The following is a 19,192-nucleotide window of genomic DNA, read 5'->3' as shown; positions in this document are numbered from 1 at the left end:
CCCTTTAGTGTTTCCATCAAAGGCTTTTACCATTCATCCTCCCTTCTGGTGCCTGCCTTCCACCTGTCTATCCATCACAGCCCCAACCCAGGTCCTTTTTTTTTTTTGCCTCCCTTTTGCTATTTTTCATGCGGTGAGATTTGTTTATAAGCTTCTGTATTACCTAAGCTGGAGGGGAGGAGGCTGCTGGGAGGAAAGTGAGAAAGCAGGATTAAGGAGTAATAATTCAGCTCCATTGCATTTCCATCTGAACGGTCATAAAATGTGCAAATCCTGTTCCTGGGAATTTCATACCAGAGGCCCTCCCTGCCATTGCCCTTCCCATGCCCCTTCTCTCTTTCCCTCTCACACAGAAAAAAGTGTTGGGAAAGAAGCTGATAACTCTAGGGACACCAAAGCCACAATGTGTGTGCAGGCTGGGAGAAGGTTCCTACCAGCATGTGTGAGGGGTAGACACTCCAGATATGGCCGTAAACTGCAGGTGAGGGGGTGGGAGGTTGCAGGAATTGAATCTAGCAGGACAACAGGAGTATGTGAGGAATGGCCATTTAATGGGACAGATTCCAACATCCCCAGAAATAATTAATTAGATAAAAAATAAAAATAAGGTAACCTCTCAGGCTCATTCACTCTGTAAGAAAATGATACAGAAATATATGTGATTCAGACCCCATCAGCTTTAACAGTTTCTACTGTCTTCTGTTTAGATCATCAACTGTCATGTGGCACCAAAATAGACATGGGCCAGCTTTCCAGACCCCAAAGATTCATCATCAATCCACCTTTGAACAAACTGCAAAGCAGAAAAATGACCACTGCCAGATAGGGGTCAATGAAGCTTTGCAATTGATTCAAGCAGAGGTCATTGTGGTTGGATGTGGTCTCTGTCCACTCTTGTTACCTGAACAAAGACATCCAGAACAGCAGTTAGTGCTAAAAAAGGAAGTGTCCCTTAACCTGTCCCCAACCCTAATCAGCCCACAAACCTTTTCTTGGTGGAACTTCATGTCGTGTCTGCTGGACGTGGCCACAGCTAGCAGCTTTCTTCCACTTACAGACACATCTTGGAGATACTGAGGATCACCCAACAGGCAGCACATGTCAAAAAAAGTTCCTTTGATTTACATTTATTTATTATTTTTTAAATAAAATCAGAAGAGACTGAATTGTTGCCCATCAGCAGCTCAGTTCTTTGGCAACTTCTCAGACAGTTCGACCATACATATGACAACACAAAATAAATTTCACTTGTTTGCAGTAGCAGTATGCTATAAACTCAGTCCATCAAGGATTTATAGTTCTAGCAGCAGAGGGATATGTGAAATGAGAAGCCCTTTTATCCTTAAACTGCTCTGTGGTCTGGTTGAGATTATAAAAGTCATTGTTTGTAAGGCCAGAGGAGAGCAGGAGTTCATTCAGCCAGTTCGGCTGTGCTCGGAGGAGGTGTGGAAGTTGCGTCCAAAGACGAGAGGAGGCCCAGAGAAACAGCAGCCCTTGGCTTTGCAGAACAGTCAAAAAGAAATCCTTAATGATGTCAGCCTTGCTTTGCAGGCTGGAGGGGAGCAGTATTTCCATCAACTAAATGATCTCAACTCTTTGGCTTCCCTGAGGGCATTGCAACAGGACAGACTGCGATCGCTCACCAAAGTCACTCTCAGATGTTTCTGTTCTTCCCACCCACCAGCAGCCCTGAACCTGAGCATGTCTTTGGCACAGCAGGTGGTATCCTTAATCCCACAGAGGGCCAGCCCCGAGCAAAGATTAGCAGAAGAATTTGTTTTCATTAAAATCCAACCTACCATTATCATCCTATCTGATGGCGCGGGTTTAAAATGCACATGTCCAGCTATGCCAGCAGCTCTGTTCCTGCAGGGAAAGGGCAGTTCAGCAACCTGCCTCTTCACTTTCTAATGTCTTTCTTTCTTTCTTTTAATCAAGTAGTTAAAACAGACACAGGGAGGAATGTTAAATGCACCTCCTCCTGGAGATTTTTGCCAGCAAGGTCAATGGAATTGGGATTTTGCCTTCATTATGTTTCTTTTGACTGTGGAACTGGCCTGATGTTCCTTCCAGCGAGAATTTTTTTATGGGCCCATGGAAAAAAAACAAACAACATAACAAAAACAAACAACAAACCCCAACAAAACAGAAAGAGACATACAAATACACACTAATACTTGCAGGAAAAATACAAACCTTAGCACCATGCACTCCCCACATTATTAGACAAAGGTTGGGAAAGGTTCACAAGTGTAAAATGTTCATGTGAATTATGAGATTACTGCTCAGTTTTCTTTCAAGTCGTGGGCTGGAAACAGATGGTGGCTGTAGCATTTCTGACGGCACAACATGTTACTGCAAGCCTAGCCACCTCTCTCTCTCTCCTCAAAAATGCAGCTGCAAGGAAAGTTGTGGAAAATCACATTAATAGTCTCTTCCATCACACAGTTTTCCAGCCCTTCATCCCTGGCCAGTATATGGACAGAGCCATCTTGTATGCCAGCAAGAATACTCTCCTAATCCTTGTCCTGAATAGTTACTGCTGACTGGCTTATTTAATGGCTAGTTAAAATGTGGCATTTGTTAGCATCGTAAAAAAGCCTCCAGAAAGCAGGTCCTTAAGGTCAGAGCAGATGCCATGAGAGCACAAGGGCTCCATAAGGGAAACACAGAGAAAGAAGCAATCAGACTGTCCTTCAGTTATTTATTATTTAAACATTCAGTTCAGGCCAAGCAGTTTGATTTCTAGGGAAGCAGGAAGGCAGATACGTTTGCAAAAGCATCTTTGTGACTTAGGAGTCCACATCTCACTTTCAAGCTGGAGTAGAAACTTTCACCAGGGCAAACACCTCTTGATTTTCAGTCAGAATGACTCCCAGTGAGCACAAGCCTGGGTGCCTAAAGATACAAAGAGCAACCAACCCAATATTTAAATATCTTGCTTGTATTTTCTAAAAAGAAAAAAAAAACATTTGATCTTGACTACCTGTGTGCTTCAGTCCTGAGGGAAAAGCCTTGCTGCATAAAATATGTTCTTACACACAGCCAAGCTATCCTTGCAGCCAGAGTGAAATACAAGAGCTGGCAGGTGGACATATACCTGGTGGTGAAGGACAGCAAGGTGATAGGCATGTGTGCAAAGCTCTGCACATGACACAGGTGCTCCTAACACTGGCTGGTGCTAACCTGGGGACAGGACATCTGGACTTGAAACCAGGAGCTGAAACCCTCACCTCTCTAGTCACCATCAAGACTGCTCACACTAGAGAACTCTTGAAGCAGCAGAAAACTGTTAGTTGTCATCTGTAGGATCTCTGGGCGATTAAGGAATATGAAATATTCCTGCTTCACAGCACTTCTGAGAACATCAACTCACTAATAGTAAATAGAGTAGCTTGGGATTATCCAAAATCGAGTAGCTTCCTTGTCCAAAGCCAGGATTTTAGGATTACTTCTTCAGCTGAACTGAGAGTCTGTAAAAAATTCTTTTCCCGCAAGTGTCACTGGTAACTCTGAGTATCCATTTTGCTAGTCTCACTTTGCTGGCCTCACTACCCAATTGAGAACATCAGCACCAACTTCTCTGTGTTCATCCTCAGTCATTCAGTCGTGCTCCCACTGCCCTCCCAGCAGCTAGACAGAGGCAGTGCAGTGTTTCTGCCTTCTAGAGTGGAGAACAGGGCCACTGAAAACAAGATAGACTTTTGCCATTCCCTTTATCTCTTTTTGTAGCTAGACCAGGAAGTTGCTCCAGAAATTCAACAGTGAACACACTTGAATCACTAAAAATCCTTTTCCCAGAAGTAGCTTCTTCCCAGGTGATATGACCATTCACATCCTCTGTGTCTCTACCATAATTGCAGAAGCCTGAGACCTTCCCTCTAAGATACAGAAGGTGCCATTTCTTTTTTTTTTCTTCTTTTGGAAACTTCATCCTGCAGAATTCATTAATATCCTATGCAACAATGTACTTCCTGTAAGTAATGAGCTATAAAGTGTATTAGAAGTTTCCACTTCTGGTTTTATCTTTTTCTGATCTAGCCTGAAAATTCTTTTGAAGTTGCTCAAAGTGTTCTTCATGTGTATGTCTTTTAAGAAATACCAGATCACCACTGGCAAACTTCTTAATTAAGCGAGATAAAGGAATCAAGATGATATAATCTACTTAATTTCCCACCTTTCTGAGGTACTATTTTAAGATATGTTTTTTTTTTCTCTTGCCTTAGTAAAGAAACATGCTGAAGAAAATAAGGAGGGAAGAGACCTTAGAGGCCCAGAGAAGGCAAGCATTGCTATGGGCTTCTAGTGTAGCTCAGCTTGCTGGTAGGAAGCCACCAAATAGCTAAAGCTTTCCCTCAATATTATGGAATAGTTTAGTGAAAGACTGCAGAGATTTCTGAAACTAACACCACACCAGTGGTGTTAGTCTTGGGCCCCACACAACAGGCTCCAGTGGAATGGGGCCCATAGCAGAAAACCTGGCCTCTTGAAACTTCCCTGGTCTTCAGCTTTAACCAGCACCACCTTTATATAGAAGAGACAAGTTGAGCCAAAGTGCTAAGGAAAAGGTGAAGCGTGGCTGGAGTAAGGAGGACTCTCCTTTTGAAAGGTCAGGCTTACCCAGCAGTGAAGGGTCATGCAACAGGCACTTGAGAAGTCACTGCTGGGAAACACCTACACCAAATAGCAGAAAGCAAACGTAAAGTTTGAGTGCTGCTGCCTAGAGAAGAAAGGCAACACTCATGGTGACATCCCTGGGTCAAAACTAGTCTCTCTGCAGAACCAAGACATCCTGAAGTCAACTGAGGTTTATTGAAAGTCTTATAACAATGAATTAAAACTGAACTGCTAGGGATGTCCAGCAATTCTGGAGGGCTCTTGATACTTCACTGAGTTCTACAAGTTTGAGTTCATTCCCAAAGGGAGCTGAGGTCACTCAGCACTTCACCCACAGGCCCTCTGTCAACCGAGTCTTCTTTCTTGTGGTCTAACAGGGGATATCTTGAATTTATGTCTTGCTTCTCCCTTTGTGAGCAAAGAAAACAATTTCTATGAGTAATTCTACCCGCTAATTGCCAAGGAAAAGTCTGGTAACGAATGCTTTGCATTTTTGACAGGTCAGAGGCAACTAAACAAAGTTGCTGTTTTACATTTTCTAACAGCACATGCTCACATCCGGGAACCTCAGCAAATTCCAGTGTGGATGAGTCTCTGTGGGAAATTGCTTTTCTAGATTTTCTTGTTTTAACTGCTCCAGGAAATGCGTCTATTTTTACAACACAGACCAGAAAAATAAGAAACCAGTATCTGCTTCGTGGCAAGAGTTTCAGGTCAATTCTCAGGTAACTGTCATCCCCAGTGAAGTCAACAGAGTTGTTTCTGCTTCTGTGAGTTCCTGATCTGGCCAATTATGTAATTGGTTGATCAGTTACTAGAGCATAGAGCTGCCATTGGCCTAAGGAGTGTCCCATTTTCATACATCTCAAAGTTCATCCAAGCCCTGATGTATCGATAAGTGAGGTATTCCGGTATTATGGTCTGTAAAGATGATCATTAACTGCTGAAAAATTTAAGCATGAGCATTTTCTCTGAACACCTACTTTGTCACTGAATGATCCTTCTGTGTAGTATATTTCCTGGGTTCTTTTTTCACCTGCCAAATAAACCAGGGTGGGATTTTTCACAAGCGTTTAAAATGCTTTTCTTCTCCTAATTTGTGATTGCTTTCAAGAATCAAGATGTTTTCAAAATCCCCAGGGGATTTCAAGTCCTATGTGCTCAGCTACATCTCTGAGTGCTTCAGGTTTTCACATACCTGATCTTAACAGTTACTGTCAGTTTCAACGATGGACAGTAAAACCAGTTGCCTTCATTATGCAAGATCAAAGATAGTATAGAGAGCCAAAACACCAAGTCTGACCTTGGGAAGCTGAATGTACAACACTTGTTACAAACTTGGCTCCTTATTTCCCTGTTTGAGGACTACTCCATCCTTCATATGTGGATTTCTTTTCTGCTGAAGCACATAAGTCAGACTTTCTTTGTGTATTTTTACCTAAGATTCTGCAAGACATTTGGTATACACAGTCCCAACATGAAGTTTTAGATGCTAAAAACTCAAACCGAGTCAGATTTGATGGCTTGATAATGAGTCAAATATAATGATGATTGGATTCCCCTCTAGGGGAAGAAGTAACACAGGAAGAATGTGACACTGAAACCTTCAGTGACAGACATCCTATCACCAGAATGTTGCCAGGAATTTCACCTATTGATTATGAACAAGACTAAGAGTTGGCACTTCCTTGGTTGCATATTAGGAACTACGTATTCATTGCTTTACACCCAACTGCAAAGCTCACCAAACACCACTTGAGAGACCAGCATAGAGAAAACAAACTTGGAGACAATATCTAAGGAAAACAGTACCTAACCTATGACTTGTTCTTTGATTTACAACTGTGATTGCAGGCCCCACCTCACAGTCATATGCCACGACAGCAGGTAGCAGTTCAATGAGAACCAGCCATAACTTTTTCCATGATGTAGGGCTCCCTCAGCGCATCAATTTAGCCTGATGCAGCAAATAATTGGAATGACTAAAGGGACAGGTAACATTCCACAGCTGAAAAATGAATGACTGAACTTTCCATCTTGTTAATTTTATTTTCTAATGCCTTTTTTTTTTTTCCTAAACTAAAAATGGCCACATTTGACCTGAAATTTGCTCTCATTATTTTTTCCTATCTCAAATTTGTCTGTTACACAGATGACTGTGAGTTTTCAAATCCTGTTCTCTGAGGTACCCAAACAGATAACTGAGTAACACTGCCATTAGTATCTGCAGTCCTGAATCCACCCATGCCAGGAAAGTACTTTCCCAAACAAAAAAGAACAATTATGTATTTCAAAATGGCAACCTCTATGGAAGTAGAAGAGAGTGCAATTCTCCCAGCTGTTTTTCTAGTCTTGTTACTTCATCTTTGGCGTTGCTTACAACACAGTTCAACAGCACGAAGACCCCCATCCCACAACCAGCATCCTGTGTCAGGAAGGCACACCCTACTCAAAAAGAGTAATAAAGCATCAACTCTGCTCCATTTGCCTGAGGTCACTGGGATGTTTGTCCAAAGTTACAAGCATGCTTAGGCACTAGTTTGAAGAAGGGCAAACACAGGCACTCTTAAAGTGCTTTTCCACATTAGGGCCTGGGAAAAAAAAATCAGGATCGGGCCCATGATAAAAACAGTTCCCTTAGGAAATGTTACACACGCCATAAAAGGAATGAATGACACTGAACTGAAGGGCAGCACAATGGAAACTGTCTACTGAATTTTTGTAAATTCCCATAAAATCTGAGTCTTGATTTGTTCTATGTGCATAATTTTCACTCTAAGTCACGAAAGGCTGACTCCTTAAAGGTGCAGGAAATGACTAGGTCATGATAGCATAAAAGGCTGCATAACTGCATGGACAGAAAGCTGGATTTTCATCAGTCCCTACATTCTCTGACAATATGGCAGCGGCTTTTGATCATGTATCCAATGCACAATAATTAGGCAAAATGACTTACCCTCAATCTTTTCAGTATTTAGGTCTAAGGGTGCAAGGATTCATTCTTGGAAAGGGAAGATGGTCGTGTGATTTAGGGCACTGGATGAGCACTCAGATCTGAGTCCTATCCCTGGTTCTGCCATAGCCTTGTTGTGTGACCTTGCACAGTCACTTCTCCATGCTTCGGTCCCGCCTAAAATGGGATAACAATAGTTCTTTATTTCAGAGGAGATACGAGTACAAACCAGTTCAAGGCTGTGCCACTGAGATGCTACAGCAAAGAGCAGCACAGAAAAGCTCAGACATGGGATAAACACCTTGCTACTAAAACGTAGGAACACACAATTAATTGTAATTAAATGAAATAATGAATACAAAACATAGGCTGATTTCTGAGGAATGCAACACTGACAGGCTTCCCTCTGTCACCTGAAACTAAAGCAAACTTAAGTGGGATTCTTAGGGGTGTAAACAATGTTTTACCTGGCTCTGTTTCTGAGATCTGCTACTACTAGAAGCTGTCGAGCAGAAACACCAAGAAAATTGCTTCCTTGAAAAGCTACTCATTGTCACTGTTTTAAAGCAACCACAACTTCCAGCCCAAGAGAAGGTTGGATAAATATTCAGGGTAAGATTTTTTCAAAGCCATGGAACGGGTCTACGAACATTATTTCCTTCAAATTACAGTAAAATATGAGCACGCAAATCTGAGGTAGCTTTGAAACTTCATCTTTGCTTTTTGGCACACTTACAATACATTATAAACCGGGCCAATGATCTTAACTGAGCTGTCATGTGTCTGGAATAGCTTTGATGCCACTATTCCAGAGTTACACTGTTTCTGGAATTGGGCAGAGCTTTAGCAGGGAGGCTTCAGTAATGAGTATTTTTCCAAATGCAAAGATGCATCTTATTTCTCTCCACCAACACGTCTATGTAACAGCATTTGTCTTTCACAGGATTTCAGTTATGGGCCTGTAGGCCTGGGAGACAAGATCTTGGGGCACATGTGAGATAAAGCAAATTGTTTGGAGATAAACTGATCAAGGGCTGTTTTGTCAAGCAGGAGAAGAGAGAAGAGATACGTGGTGAGACAGACCCTAGGAAGGGAAAATTATTTTTTTATAAACAGAAACAGAGTGATGGGAGAGTCAGGCAGAGAATAGCTGGAAAGCAGACCACAGAAAGGCAACATGGACCCAAGGAGGACAGCCAAGAGAACGTCACAGCTGGAATCCTGAAGCCTGTTGGAGGGAGGAGACCCAAGAGATGCTGCTCCAGGCAGAGTGAAAAGCCTAGGCTCAAAGACACAGAAGTGCTGGAGCTGCCTAAAAACCATCAGGGCTGGAGAGGAGCAACTCCCTCTAGCCACCATGCACTGCCTAATAAAGCAGATGCCAATCAGGACAGAGGAGAGAAGAAAAGGAAAGCAAACTGGCACGTAATCCTTGATTCCACTCAACAAAAGCAACGGAAGGGCAGATCTGGAAAGACAAAGCACAGAATTAAATGTAATGAACTGACTAGAGAAACACTGAACATGCACCATAACACTGGGATTGTTTTGAGGCAGTCCCCTACGTGTCAATTTTCTGACCACGAAAGACCTCAAAAAAGATGAAATCAGACCAACAAGTGTTGAATCTCTGGACAGAGGAAATGACTGCAGAATGTAGGACAGAGAAACATTTTACCCACAAATCTCTACCTAGTATTTGCAAGGACAAAAACGACAAGGTGTTAAAGGATTGCATGGAAACATGACTTACAACTATCATCTCCAGCTCCTTCACGCAGCCCCCTACTGTCCCCCCACCCCACAAATAACAGAGCTGTCAGTCAGATATCGCGTGGCTCCAATTGCTCACACTCTTCCCTGTAACACTCCAAATGTTGCAATTTAAAAGTCCAGATGGAGTCCACCTCCAGTAGACAGCGGAATAAGATATGACACGGCATTCACAAATGCACAGAGAACTGTTTAATTTACAGCCACAATGGTGAAACAAACCATTTCAGAGCTTGGACATTCAAAGTTAAGTCTGACACTCATTCTTATATTCACTTATTGTGCTTAAGTATTAGAGAACACAGGATTACATTAACAGTACACAACAATCTGAGATCCCTGCAGGACCAAGTAGTGAAAGGGATGAGCAAGAATGAGGGACCAGCCCCTCAAGTGGTGTAAGCTGGTACAGCTCCATTGCAGTCAATGGAGTGATGGTGATTTACACCAGCTGAGGATATGGCCCTTGAAATGTCCAACTTAACTTTGAATTAATGTCTCCTGTGTCGCAGCCTTTAATGTTACTGTTCCTTCTGCTTGTATCGGTCACTTAGAAGAAGGAGGACTAAAACCATAGCCTGTAATGCTGGAAAGGCAGGTGGGTAATATCTCAGCTGGACTGCAGTAAGTGATGCTCATGTCATGACACTACTCCTTGTAATTTAGAAACCATGGACTGGATCCTCATCTGATGTAAATTAGCTTAAGGGCGGCTGAAATCAAAAACATTTGCCAATTTATACTAGCTGAGAATATAGCCCTGAGATTTTTGTGTTTGCTGCTGCCTGCTGTATAAACACTGTGCTTGAGAACAAAGACTCATGTGCGTTTCATTCCCGGTAACAAAATTAACTCGAGACTACAAGTCTCAAACAAACGACTACTGGAAAAGACTCCGTTCAGTCTTCATTCTCTCCTGGTTTTCTGAATTTGGCATAACACATTTGTTTGCTGGCACCACGAAAATGCATGATTCTCAGTTTGCTCTTTTTTTTGTTTTTTTTCAAGACTTTAATAATGTAAGGCCAGACCCACTGGTGATGTAAATCAGCAGAGCTCCATTGTACCCAATGGAGCTACCCCAGGGGAGCTGGCCCACTGATCTGAACGCAAGGTTCTACGCCAGCACAACCTTAGGACTCTCAAGAAGTTCTTTTGCAAATGATTCCACTTAAGTGACTTTGACATCCTTTCATACCTGCACAGTGGGTCACATAATGCTTTTCATCTACATGATTTGAATGTATATATGTTTGTGGGTGTTGGTTTTTTTTCATTAGATATCTTTTTAGACAAAAAAAAAAAAAGAAAAAGAAAAAAGGAACGGAGCAACATTATTGGCATCCCACTGAAACATAAATATATAAATTACATTTTATACACTTTTTTAAACGCAGACACATACATTCATGTGCATAACATTGTGAACAGTACACTTAGTGGAAAACAAGCACAGACAATCTTAGTTAAATGTATTTCCAGTTTTGGTGCTCAACAAATACACTGGGAAAATGATCACAAAATAGAACGGTGACTAAGTCTATCTCTGCATTAGCATCTGAAGCCAATAATGCCTGTTAGCTAACATGGCTTTGGGAGGCTGAAATTGGACAGAGCTACAGGAACAGGAGGGGAATGTTTGAACTCTATTTAAAGAAATGGAAAGGTTAAAAATCTCTCTTTTGTTGTTTTAAGTTTCTGCAGTTGATTCACATTTGAAGATTTTTTTATTATTATTATTTGAGTGGAAAGACTGTCTTCAAGACAAACTTTTTTGTCGTTCCAAACTAAGAAAACTCTTTCATCTCTTTGTAGATGTTACACAAATAAAAAATAAAGATCCAGTAGTTCATTTTACATATCCAATGTGTTAATCCAAATAAAACAAAGGGTACATAATCCAAACTGCTGGGGTGGGGCAGTGATTTTGGCCAAGTGAGTAGCCATGTCATATCTGGCACAGCCCTACATTTCCAAAGCAGTGCAGAAGGATTTAGCCATGTGGCTCCCACTGCAATCCACAGGGAACTGAACATTTAATCCTTTGGCACTTTGAAAACACAGGAGCTGGTGCCAGAGTATTTAATCTGCCCTGCTATACTTAAAATAGATTTTGATGTTATTTGGGCTATTCTACTACAAAAATATGACCACAAAATGTTTTGGTTTTTTTTCTTTTTTTTTTTTCTTCTTTTTTTTTTTTTTGGTTCAAGAAAACATAGCAGGCTTTCTCAGGTATATAAAACTGTTAATTTTTAGATAAAAATACAAACTTCACCTTTACAAAAACACATATTTCTGTTGAATACACATAAAGCATAACATTTTACCAAAAATAAAGAATTTTAGGTTTTGTTCAAATATTTGCAGCAAGGTAGTTCCCATGCCACCATGACATTGTACAATGCAGATACAAGAATTTGTACATTTCACACAGCTCCAACATGTGAAATTAAAGTATCTGTATACTGATAAGAATGACAACTGCTAACACAATATCACTAGTAGGCAACTGGAGTAAGTCTTAAAGGAAAAATAAAAAAGAAGGATTTTTGTATGATATCCTATGATTTGTTTACGCACATTTTTTTCTCTCTCTCTTTTTTTTTTGTTTTTCTTTTTATGTAATGCTTTAAATTACAGGGGAGGTTGGGGAACATAAACCAAGAAACGTCTAGAAAATTATGCATAGGTATACCATTTTTATTTTAATACATCTCATTAGTTTGCATCCCACTAGGAGAAATACCATAATGTTTTGTGTTCTGCTTATTGTTATACCAGTCTTTTATATGTGTTATTGGCAAATGTAGTCCAAGAGATAATAAAAAGCTAGGCAAAGAGTAAAAAGAAAACTTAATAATCACTTTATGGTGTAAAAAAAAAAATAAAATTAAAAAAAAAATTCCACTTAAGGCTCCCCAGAAGGTTTGTTGTTTTGTTGGTTTTTTTTTTTGTATAGATTTTTAAAATACCACCAAGCAAGGATGTATTGTTCTCTAGAGTTTGCGTGGCATTTGATCATTTCATACATTCCTGCTTTTTTGTGCCTGAAGTCCATCAGTGTCCATCCATCTTCATCAAGAACGCAGGCATATTTCTTGACGTAAAGCACCGTTGACTGCTCTGACAGAAATCCACTATTCACTTAGATTTTTGTCATGTTTTTTGAGTACTTTTGGTATCCTCCATTCATTCAACTGTCTGTTTTTCTTTTCTGCTTTTCTTTGCTTTCAATTTTTTTTTTCTTTTTTGGACAGGGAAGCTTCCTATTGTTTCACAGAGTGCTACAATACTTGCTTTGATGTCACATTAAACAAATGTACATTGTCTCTTTGTTCTCATTAAGTGTTCTTTTGAGCCAGTTTTTTCACACAGGAGAACAAATAAAGTATACAGTCAATAAGCACCATACATAGTAGGTTCAGGAATGTAACAAACCATGTACATCCATGTCCCAGAGAGAAGTTTTTTTTCTAGCTTATTTTCACCTTACATCTGCAGGAGAGAAAAAAGATACAATAACTCTATGATTAGAATCAAAGGTCCTATCCTCTAAGTAGATGACTTTAAAAAAAAACTGTTCTGCATGAAGAGTCACTAACCTGGGACAAGAAGTTCTAAATGCTGTTTTGATTGAGTTTACATGCTCACTTTTAAAGTTGAATTTTAGAAAATCTTTGCTTCTATCATACTACTCCCAATAAATACCTGTTAATCTGAAACAGGATATCAAGTTTAGCATTTTTGAGAAACAATACATCACTATAAATTAAAACTGCCAGTGGGAGTTTTGGGGCAAGAATAGGTGCTTGACATTAAATTCATCATCATCCAAGCATTAGGCACATACACTGCAAAATCCAAATCATCCCCACTCCAAACACTAGAACCAATTGCAAGTGCTGCAGTTCAAACAATTTCAAGTCATTAAGGAACATAAATTCCATATTTAATGGAATGACTGACTGCCATCATCCTACTGAGACTGAACAGACAAAAAAAATAAAGATCTTAATTTTCTGGTGTAAGTAACACAGGGCCTTAAGCATCTTCCTCCTAAGCATTTTCCTGGTCAGGCGGGCAGATCATCAGACCATCTCAGGTGCATGTACAATCAAACCCAGTTCATGCCAGAACGTAGGTGTGATGGTCATGCATAGAATAGTATTTTCTCTATGTACACTCAATGTTTTACAGCCAATGACTGGGAGCACAACAATTTGTAACCTGGCAATTCATTCATGCATTAATATGTGATGCTTTGACTTCAGAAATCAATAATAATGAAAAGAAAGCAGAGGCAATGGAACTTGAGATTTCAGAAGCTGAAGTATAAGCACCCTCCAACAAAAAAGCCAAGAAAAGGAAGTAGCTCAAGAATGTAAGATGCTGATGGTGATGTGGAGCTTAAAGGAAAAATACCAGCAGGTAGAATTATCAAAGCCAATCAAATCTAATCTCTTTGCAGCCTTGAGGTAGCAAGTGTCAAGATTTTGAACAGTGATTAAGTTGAAGTGATGATATTTGATTAAGTTTTCCAGTACTTGTGCTATTAGGATGTTCAGCATATAGGTCCTACCTGAATATCAAATAGTTCCAGTAGGTTTTATGTTGGTTTTAACTTTTTTCGTTTCCATTTTTTACCTGATTCCCTAGGTCTTCCTGTTAACATAAGGGCAGGGCTGGTAAAAAGCCCAAAGGTAATGCATTTTGTTGAACACTGAAGTCATAAGCACTCAAACCGTTTACATTTCAAAGAAATCTCATTACCCTTTTGCATTAAAGTAATAACTTTATAGCATCGGATTTGACGTCCTGTTTACAATGCAATTACACAAAAGTAAAGAAATAATAAATGAAGTTGGCACTGCACATGTCATTTCCAAGATCCATCTATAATTCCTGTCCCCATGCAGTATTCAACATTTGCTTTCAGCTCTGTACTTACGCTATTTTCAGCTCATCATCCACTTGCTGGTGCAAGTTTTGTTCCTATCAGTAATTAAATCCTAGAAATCTATATTCTTCCATGACATTTCTACCCCGTTCTTCACACACAGTAAAACAAAAAGTTTTCCTCTCAAAATCTTGACTGCTTAGTCTTGAGCAATTACAGAGATTTTGGAAAACTGAAATTGATCTAATTAAAGTGGTTTTTTGTTTTTTTTTTTTTTGTTTTGGATTGGTTTGGTTTGGTTTTTTTCCAAATAGAAGACATAGAAAAAATATCAAACCATACACACATAAAAATATCCAGTTAAAAGTGTTTGTTTCCTACTCATAATTCAACCTAGTTTCACTAGAACACTCAGCTCAGATTATGAATTGATTGTCCAATAAAATCCCAGTGGAGGCCTAAGTTTGCTTTCATACAAATTCTGATTCTTCTGCTCTGTATGTAGCAACTGGAGTACACAACCACTTAGGCCAGATTTATGTCTCCATGCAGGATGGAGACACTACAGAAAACCTTCTTCACCCAGCCACATATGAAATCCATCACCTTTAGGCAGCCTTCCTTCCTATATTTACCTGCCCTTCACTGACTCTATTTGGAGCTGGGTCTTCTGCACCCCTAAATGCCTGGCAGAGGTGAAAGCAACCTTTTGAGGCTGCCTTCAACCAAAGTCAGGAGGGGAGATGTCCTTCCTACTGTAGTAGGTTTCCTCAGTATATGTCAAGCTCTGCATTGATTGCACCCGAGTCAAAGGATCTGAGCTAATGATTTCAGGTGTTTTTATTAAAAAACTGAACGTAAATATTTGTCCTCACAAAATCTTTCTACACAGTAACTTAAAGGTTGTCTTGATAAGGCAAACTTAGGCTTAACACGACAACTGACAATAAATTATTGACTATAAAAAAGTAAGAAAAAAACAAGAATGTGCAACGCTGTTTCAAAACTCCGTAATTTTAAATACTAAATATATTACTAAGTGCTTTACATTCATTTTATTAATATTTTCCCCGAGGTCAAGTAAATCTCAGCCTTAGCTCTGTCTCCACAAAGTCTAAAGAAATTAGGCAACAGAGTTCACCAATAAGCTGCAACATGACAACCTTTAACTTAGTTAAGCAAGACCTGAATACTATTGGGCATTTATGTTTACTTAAAGGCTAACCTAATGAGAACTCATACACTTTAAAATTCAAATCCAAACTCTTTATCCAGTACAAACTGTCCCTAATTTTGCATCCTCAACACACAGAGAAGCAGCTGGGAGCTCCTCTGCTGAGTTCACTGGAAGCAAAGTTTGCTTTACATTTTTTACTCATAGAAAAATGAGGTCCATATGAAATCAGCATTAATGCAAAAATAAAAGGAAAACATACCAGTTTCTTCTTCTCTATAATCTGAATTAGTATTTGATGATGTACAGGTGCATTCCATATGCTCTTCTAATCTCACCAGAACTTCTTTTAATTTTGGCTTTTTTCTAACATATTCCACTTTTGCCACCTATAAAATATGATGAGGTATGTGCTGAGATACAGTAACATAGTTATAGTTCAGAACTGAAGACAGATAACTCTATACCTCTATTTTTAACATAGCCAAACCCATATAAAATGTTAGCATACTAATCATATTTTATCTTAATTGTGCATCGTGTAGCTATTTATTGCACAGACTATTTGTTTCTTCAAGTTCAGCAGTTTGAAACAATTTTATTTTCCCCCAAGAGATAAAACAATTTCCCATTCATTGCGGTTTGAAGTTTTAAGCAGCTCAGTCTTCACATAAGTCACAATAAACTTCTATAGGGATCCACATCAGTGGTTGTTCTTGTAGACTGACACTTTTAGCTTGATCTGCTGTACTTGTTGACCACTTCCTTAAGCTGAAGACTAACAGTGAAGGCATTAGGTTGGTTTGTAATACATTTAATAATTTACAAGTTAGTGTCTCCAGAGCTCTCTGAACATCAAGTGCCCAACTCTTTCCAGAAAGAGGATCTGAGTATCAGCTTAGAAAGCAGCAATCTCAGTCCCACACGACTCTTGCAATGACCTGGGACTTGTTTACAAGAGCTCCCATGCACTGCTTCTAGGTCCACTCACAAACTGGATGCTGCCTTTGGCTTTATTGTGGGTAGCTGGCAGGTACACTACTTCTCTCCAGTCCATGCAATTGCTTCCAACTGCACTTTGGGCCAAAGCACTGGCATCCTAAAAGAAAAAAAGCCTGGAGGGCAAGATGAGGTTGGAGGAAGGAGCATGCTGGAGAAGCTCTGGCTATGTGCAGATCTCTTATCTAAAGGAAACCAGAAGAGAAGGATGTTGGGGTGAGGGGATACTGAACATGAGGACATCCTGACTAACTTGGTGCTGGCAGCAAGGAGAGGAGGAATGGCACAAGGGGCAGGAACACTGCTGTGCTGGAGCCCCAAAATGGGCTGTGAGATGCTGGGCACTGACTTGTGCTAAGAGTACCAGGCACCATGGTCACGGCCATGCAAGGGAATACAGCCCAATGCAGGCAAAGAGAGTGCTAGAGAGTGTCCAATGGTTAGTTTACAATTGTGTTAAAGATTGCACGAACAGGTGATAATCATTTGGTTTAAATGGAAATTGCTGAAATGAAATCAGGGCTTCTCAGTCCTACCAGTAACCATTTATTGACCATTTGACAAAAAGGAGCTGCAATGGGGCTGTCCCAGCTAACAAGAAGACTACATCGTACAGGTATGCATTATAAATGAGACAGATGAGGGAGCAGGACATGAGACTGGTTGCCTCTAGAAAAGCTATACAACAAAGCCATAAAGTCTTATCAAACCAGAAGCTCTAGTTACTACCAAATAAAGCATCCACAGTTACACTAGAATCTCCTGGCAATGGTTTACTTGTGTGTTTGGTGGTGTCTTAATGCTCCAAATCAATCTTCACACTATGAAAATCATTCTCTGCTCCCCCCCAAACTGGAACAACAGTGTCACAAAATTTAGAGTGGTGGCTGGAAAAACATTCTCACAATACCAGCTCACAAAACACACCCTTCTGGCTCTGTGGACACAAACTACCAAGGACCTCTGCATGGCAGGAACAGAAGCTAGAGCAAAATCCTGGCTTTATTAAAGTCAGTGGGAGGGCTGCCATTTTTCGTGGAGTGAACAGTTCCAATCCACATTTTAGTCACCGCCTCTTCTGTCAACAGGAGCTGGAGACGATTTGCATTTACCCAGCAAACAAAAGTTGCAATAAGACAGATGCAATAGGTGAAGCGTCCACATTCAAAGGTATATTCCAAAACTGTCAGATCTCCATATAAACAGGTTAAAAGCTGGTCATTACATCCACAAATGCTGAAAGACTAGCTATGGGTCAAAGCAGCATCTTTCAAAATCTTCTATCAGAACCCAACTCCACCGAGCCTTTGAACACAAAGATTTGAAAATGTAGGCTACAACTGAGTCATCTGGCATCAAAGGATGACTAATCCTTAAAATTTACAAAAACAAGCAGTAATTAAGACACCTCCGTCATCAGAGACAAAGAAAGAGACCCAGCCATCATGAAAACAGCTTTCAGATCTGCCATGCTTATTACAGCTGTTAGAATAAACTGGTCTTATTGAAAATTACAGACAACAAAAATAAACTATAATCAAGCTTTTTAAAGTCTGTCCTTGTTTGGCTTTGTATTCCAAAGTAAAAGATATATGTAGTTTCTATGGCTATTTGGTATTAAACAACAGTAAAAAAAAAATAATAAAAAAACCTTTTAAGCATAGGATCATAACAAATTTATGCAGCAATTTAAAGATGTTTTTTACTGCACTGTAGTTAAAATACAATCCAGCATACATTCCACTGCCCTACTTTATGCTACACAAGTTAAAGGAATGCCGTTTTGTAAGATGTAAATGCTACAAAACCGAAGCAGCACAAACCAGATAAATTGTTGTGCTTGTATCATCTGTTAACACCTGCTGCCACCCTGGATGCTCAGCTAAAATGACAAAGGCTGCAAGTTAGATTTTCAGTGGGTATAAACAGGGATAGCTGTGCTAACAGCATGGGATTTGGGCTTGTGTTGGCATCTTTTTTCTTCTTTTGTGCTCTTCTCAAGTGTGTTACCAAATGCTTTGCGATGTTCAATCCTCAACAAACCAACATCAGCTTCTTTTAATCATCTCTAACGCAACAGAACTAAACACCGTGACAACCTCAAATCCTCCAAAACCAAAAAATATCACTGTATAAAATCTGAGAGAAAGACAGTGAAATAATTTACTAGCTTAGGTAAATGGCATACAATCAGTGGCACACTTATAGCACTGTGGTCTCTATGTATTATCTTGTGGTAGCCAAGTAAAAATGAAAATAAAATCTGATAAAAATACGTGGCCTCGCAGAAACATCACGGAAACACCTTCTCCAGGAGATATGAAATAAGGGAGGAACAGAGAGGAAAAAACAAGACTATAAGCAGAAGTGTCCAAAACATCTCTACACAAAACCAAAGTTTCTAATGGACTGGAGCTTGCAAAATAAATTTTGGTGCAGAAAATTCCTCAAAACAGTAAAGCTTATGTGTCTGATAGCTCAAAACTGGACGGAAAATAAAAAAACCCCACACAATTGAATGATGCTTTTTGGAAGTCTCCATTACTTCTCTATTAAAATAAATGCATGCTGGCACGATGGAGAGAAAGCCATCTTTCCCTTGCAACTGTGGTTTTGAAAGATCTTGGGTCTGCGAGGAAGACATAAATCAAGAGGGAATAAAGGCCTGAGCAGGGATCAGGGATCCTGCGGGGCCTGGCAAGTCAGTGTTTGCAGGGCCAGTCGCTGCTGCAGGGACGGGGCAGCAGGACTGGCACGGTGCCTTCCAGGACACACC

At 40.0% G+C, this 19,192-nt stretch overlaps 1 protein-coding gene across 9 annotated transcripts in view; it reads right to left on the bottom strand.

The window, feature by feature from the left end:
- Window positions 1-842: 842 nt before the first annotated feature.
- The window catches only part of PDGFA (platelet derived growth factor subunit A), a 34,093-nt gene continuing 15,743 nt past the window's right edge, over window positions 843-19,192 (bottom strand). Inside the window, exons 5-8 of one of the 9 annotated variants that reach the window (XR_007890875.1) lie at window positions 15,680-15,806; window positions 7,574-7,747; window positions 1,800-2,397; window positions 850-1,073 (exon numbers count right to left, since the gene is read on the bottom strand). Coding sequence is in view for 6 of the 9 variants with exons in the window: in XM_051632182.1 (XP_051488142.1) it covers window positions 7,614-7,747; window positions 15,680-15,806 (261 nt within the window). In the remaining 3 variants the exon portion in view is untranslated. The other 8 variants (XR_007890874.1, XR_007890876.1, XM_051632182.1 and 5 more) reach the window with 8 other exon arrangements.

This window comes from Apus apus, chromosome 14 (assembly GCF_020740795.1).
Source record: "Apus apus isolate bApuApu2 chromosome 14, bApuApu2.pri.cur, whole genome shotgun sequence".
Classification (NCBI taxonomy): domain Eukaryota; kingdom Metazoa; phylum Chordata; class Aves; order Apodiformes; family Apodidae; genus Apus; species Apus apus.
Note: the sequence above shows the minus strand (reverse complement) of the source record. Positions and strands in the feature narration are given on the sequence as shown.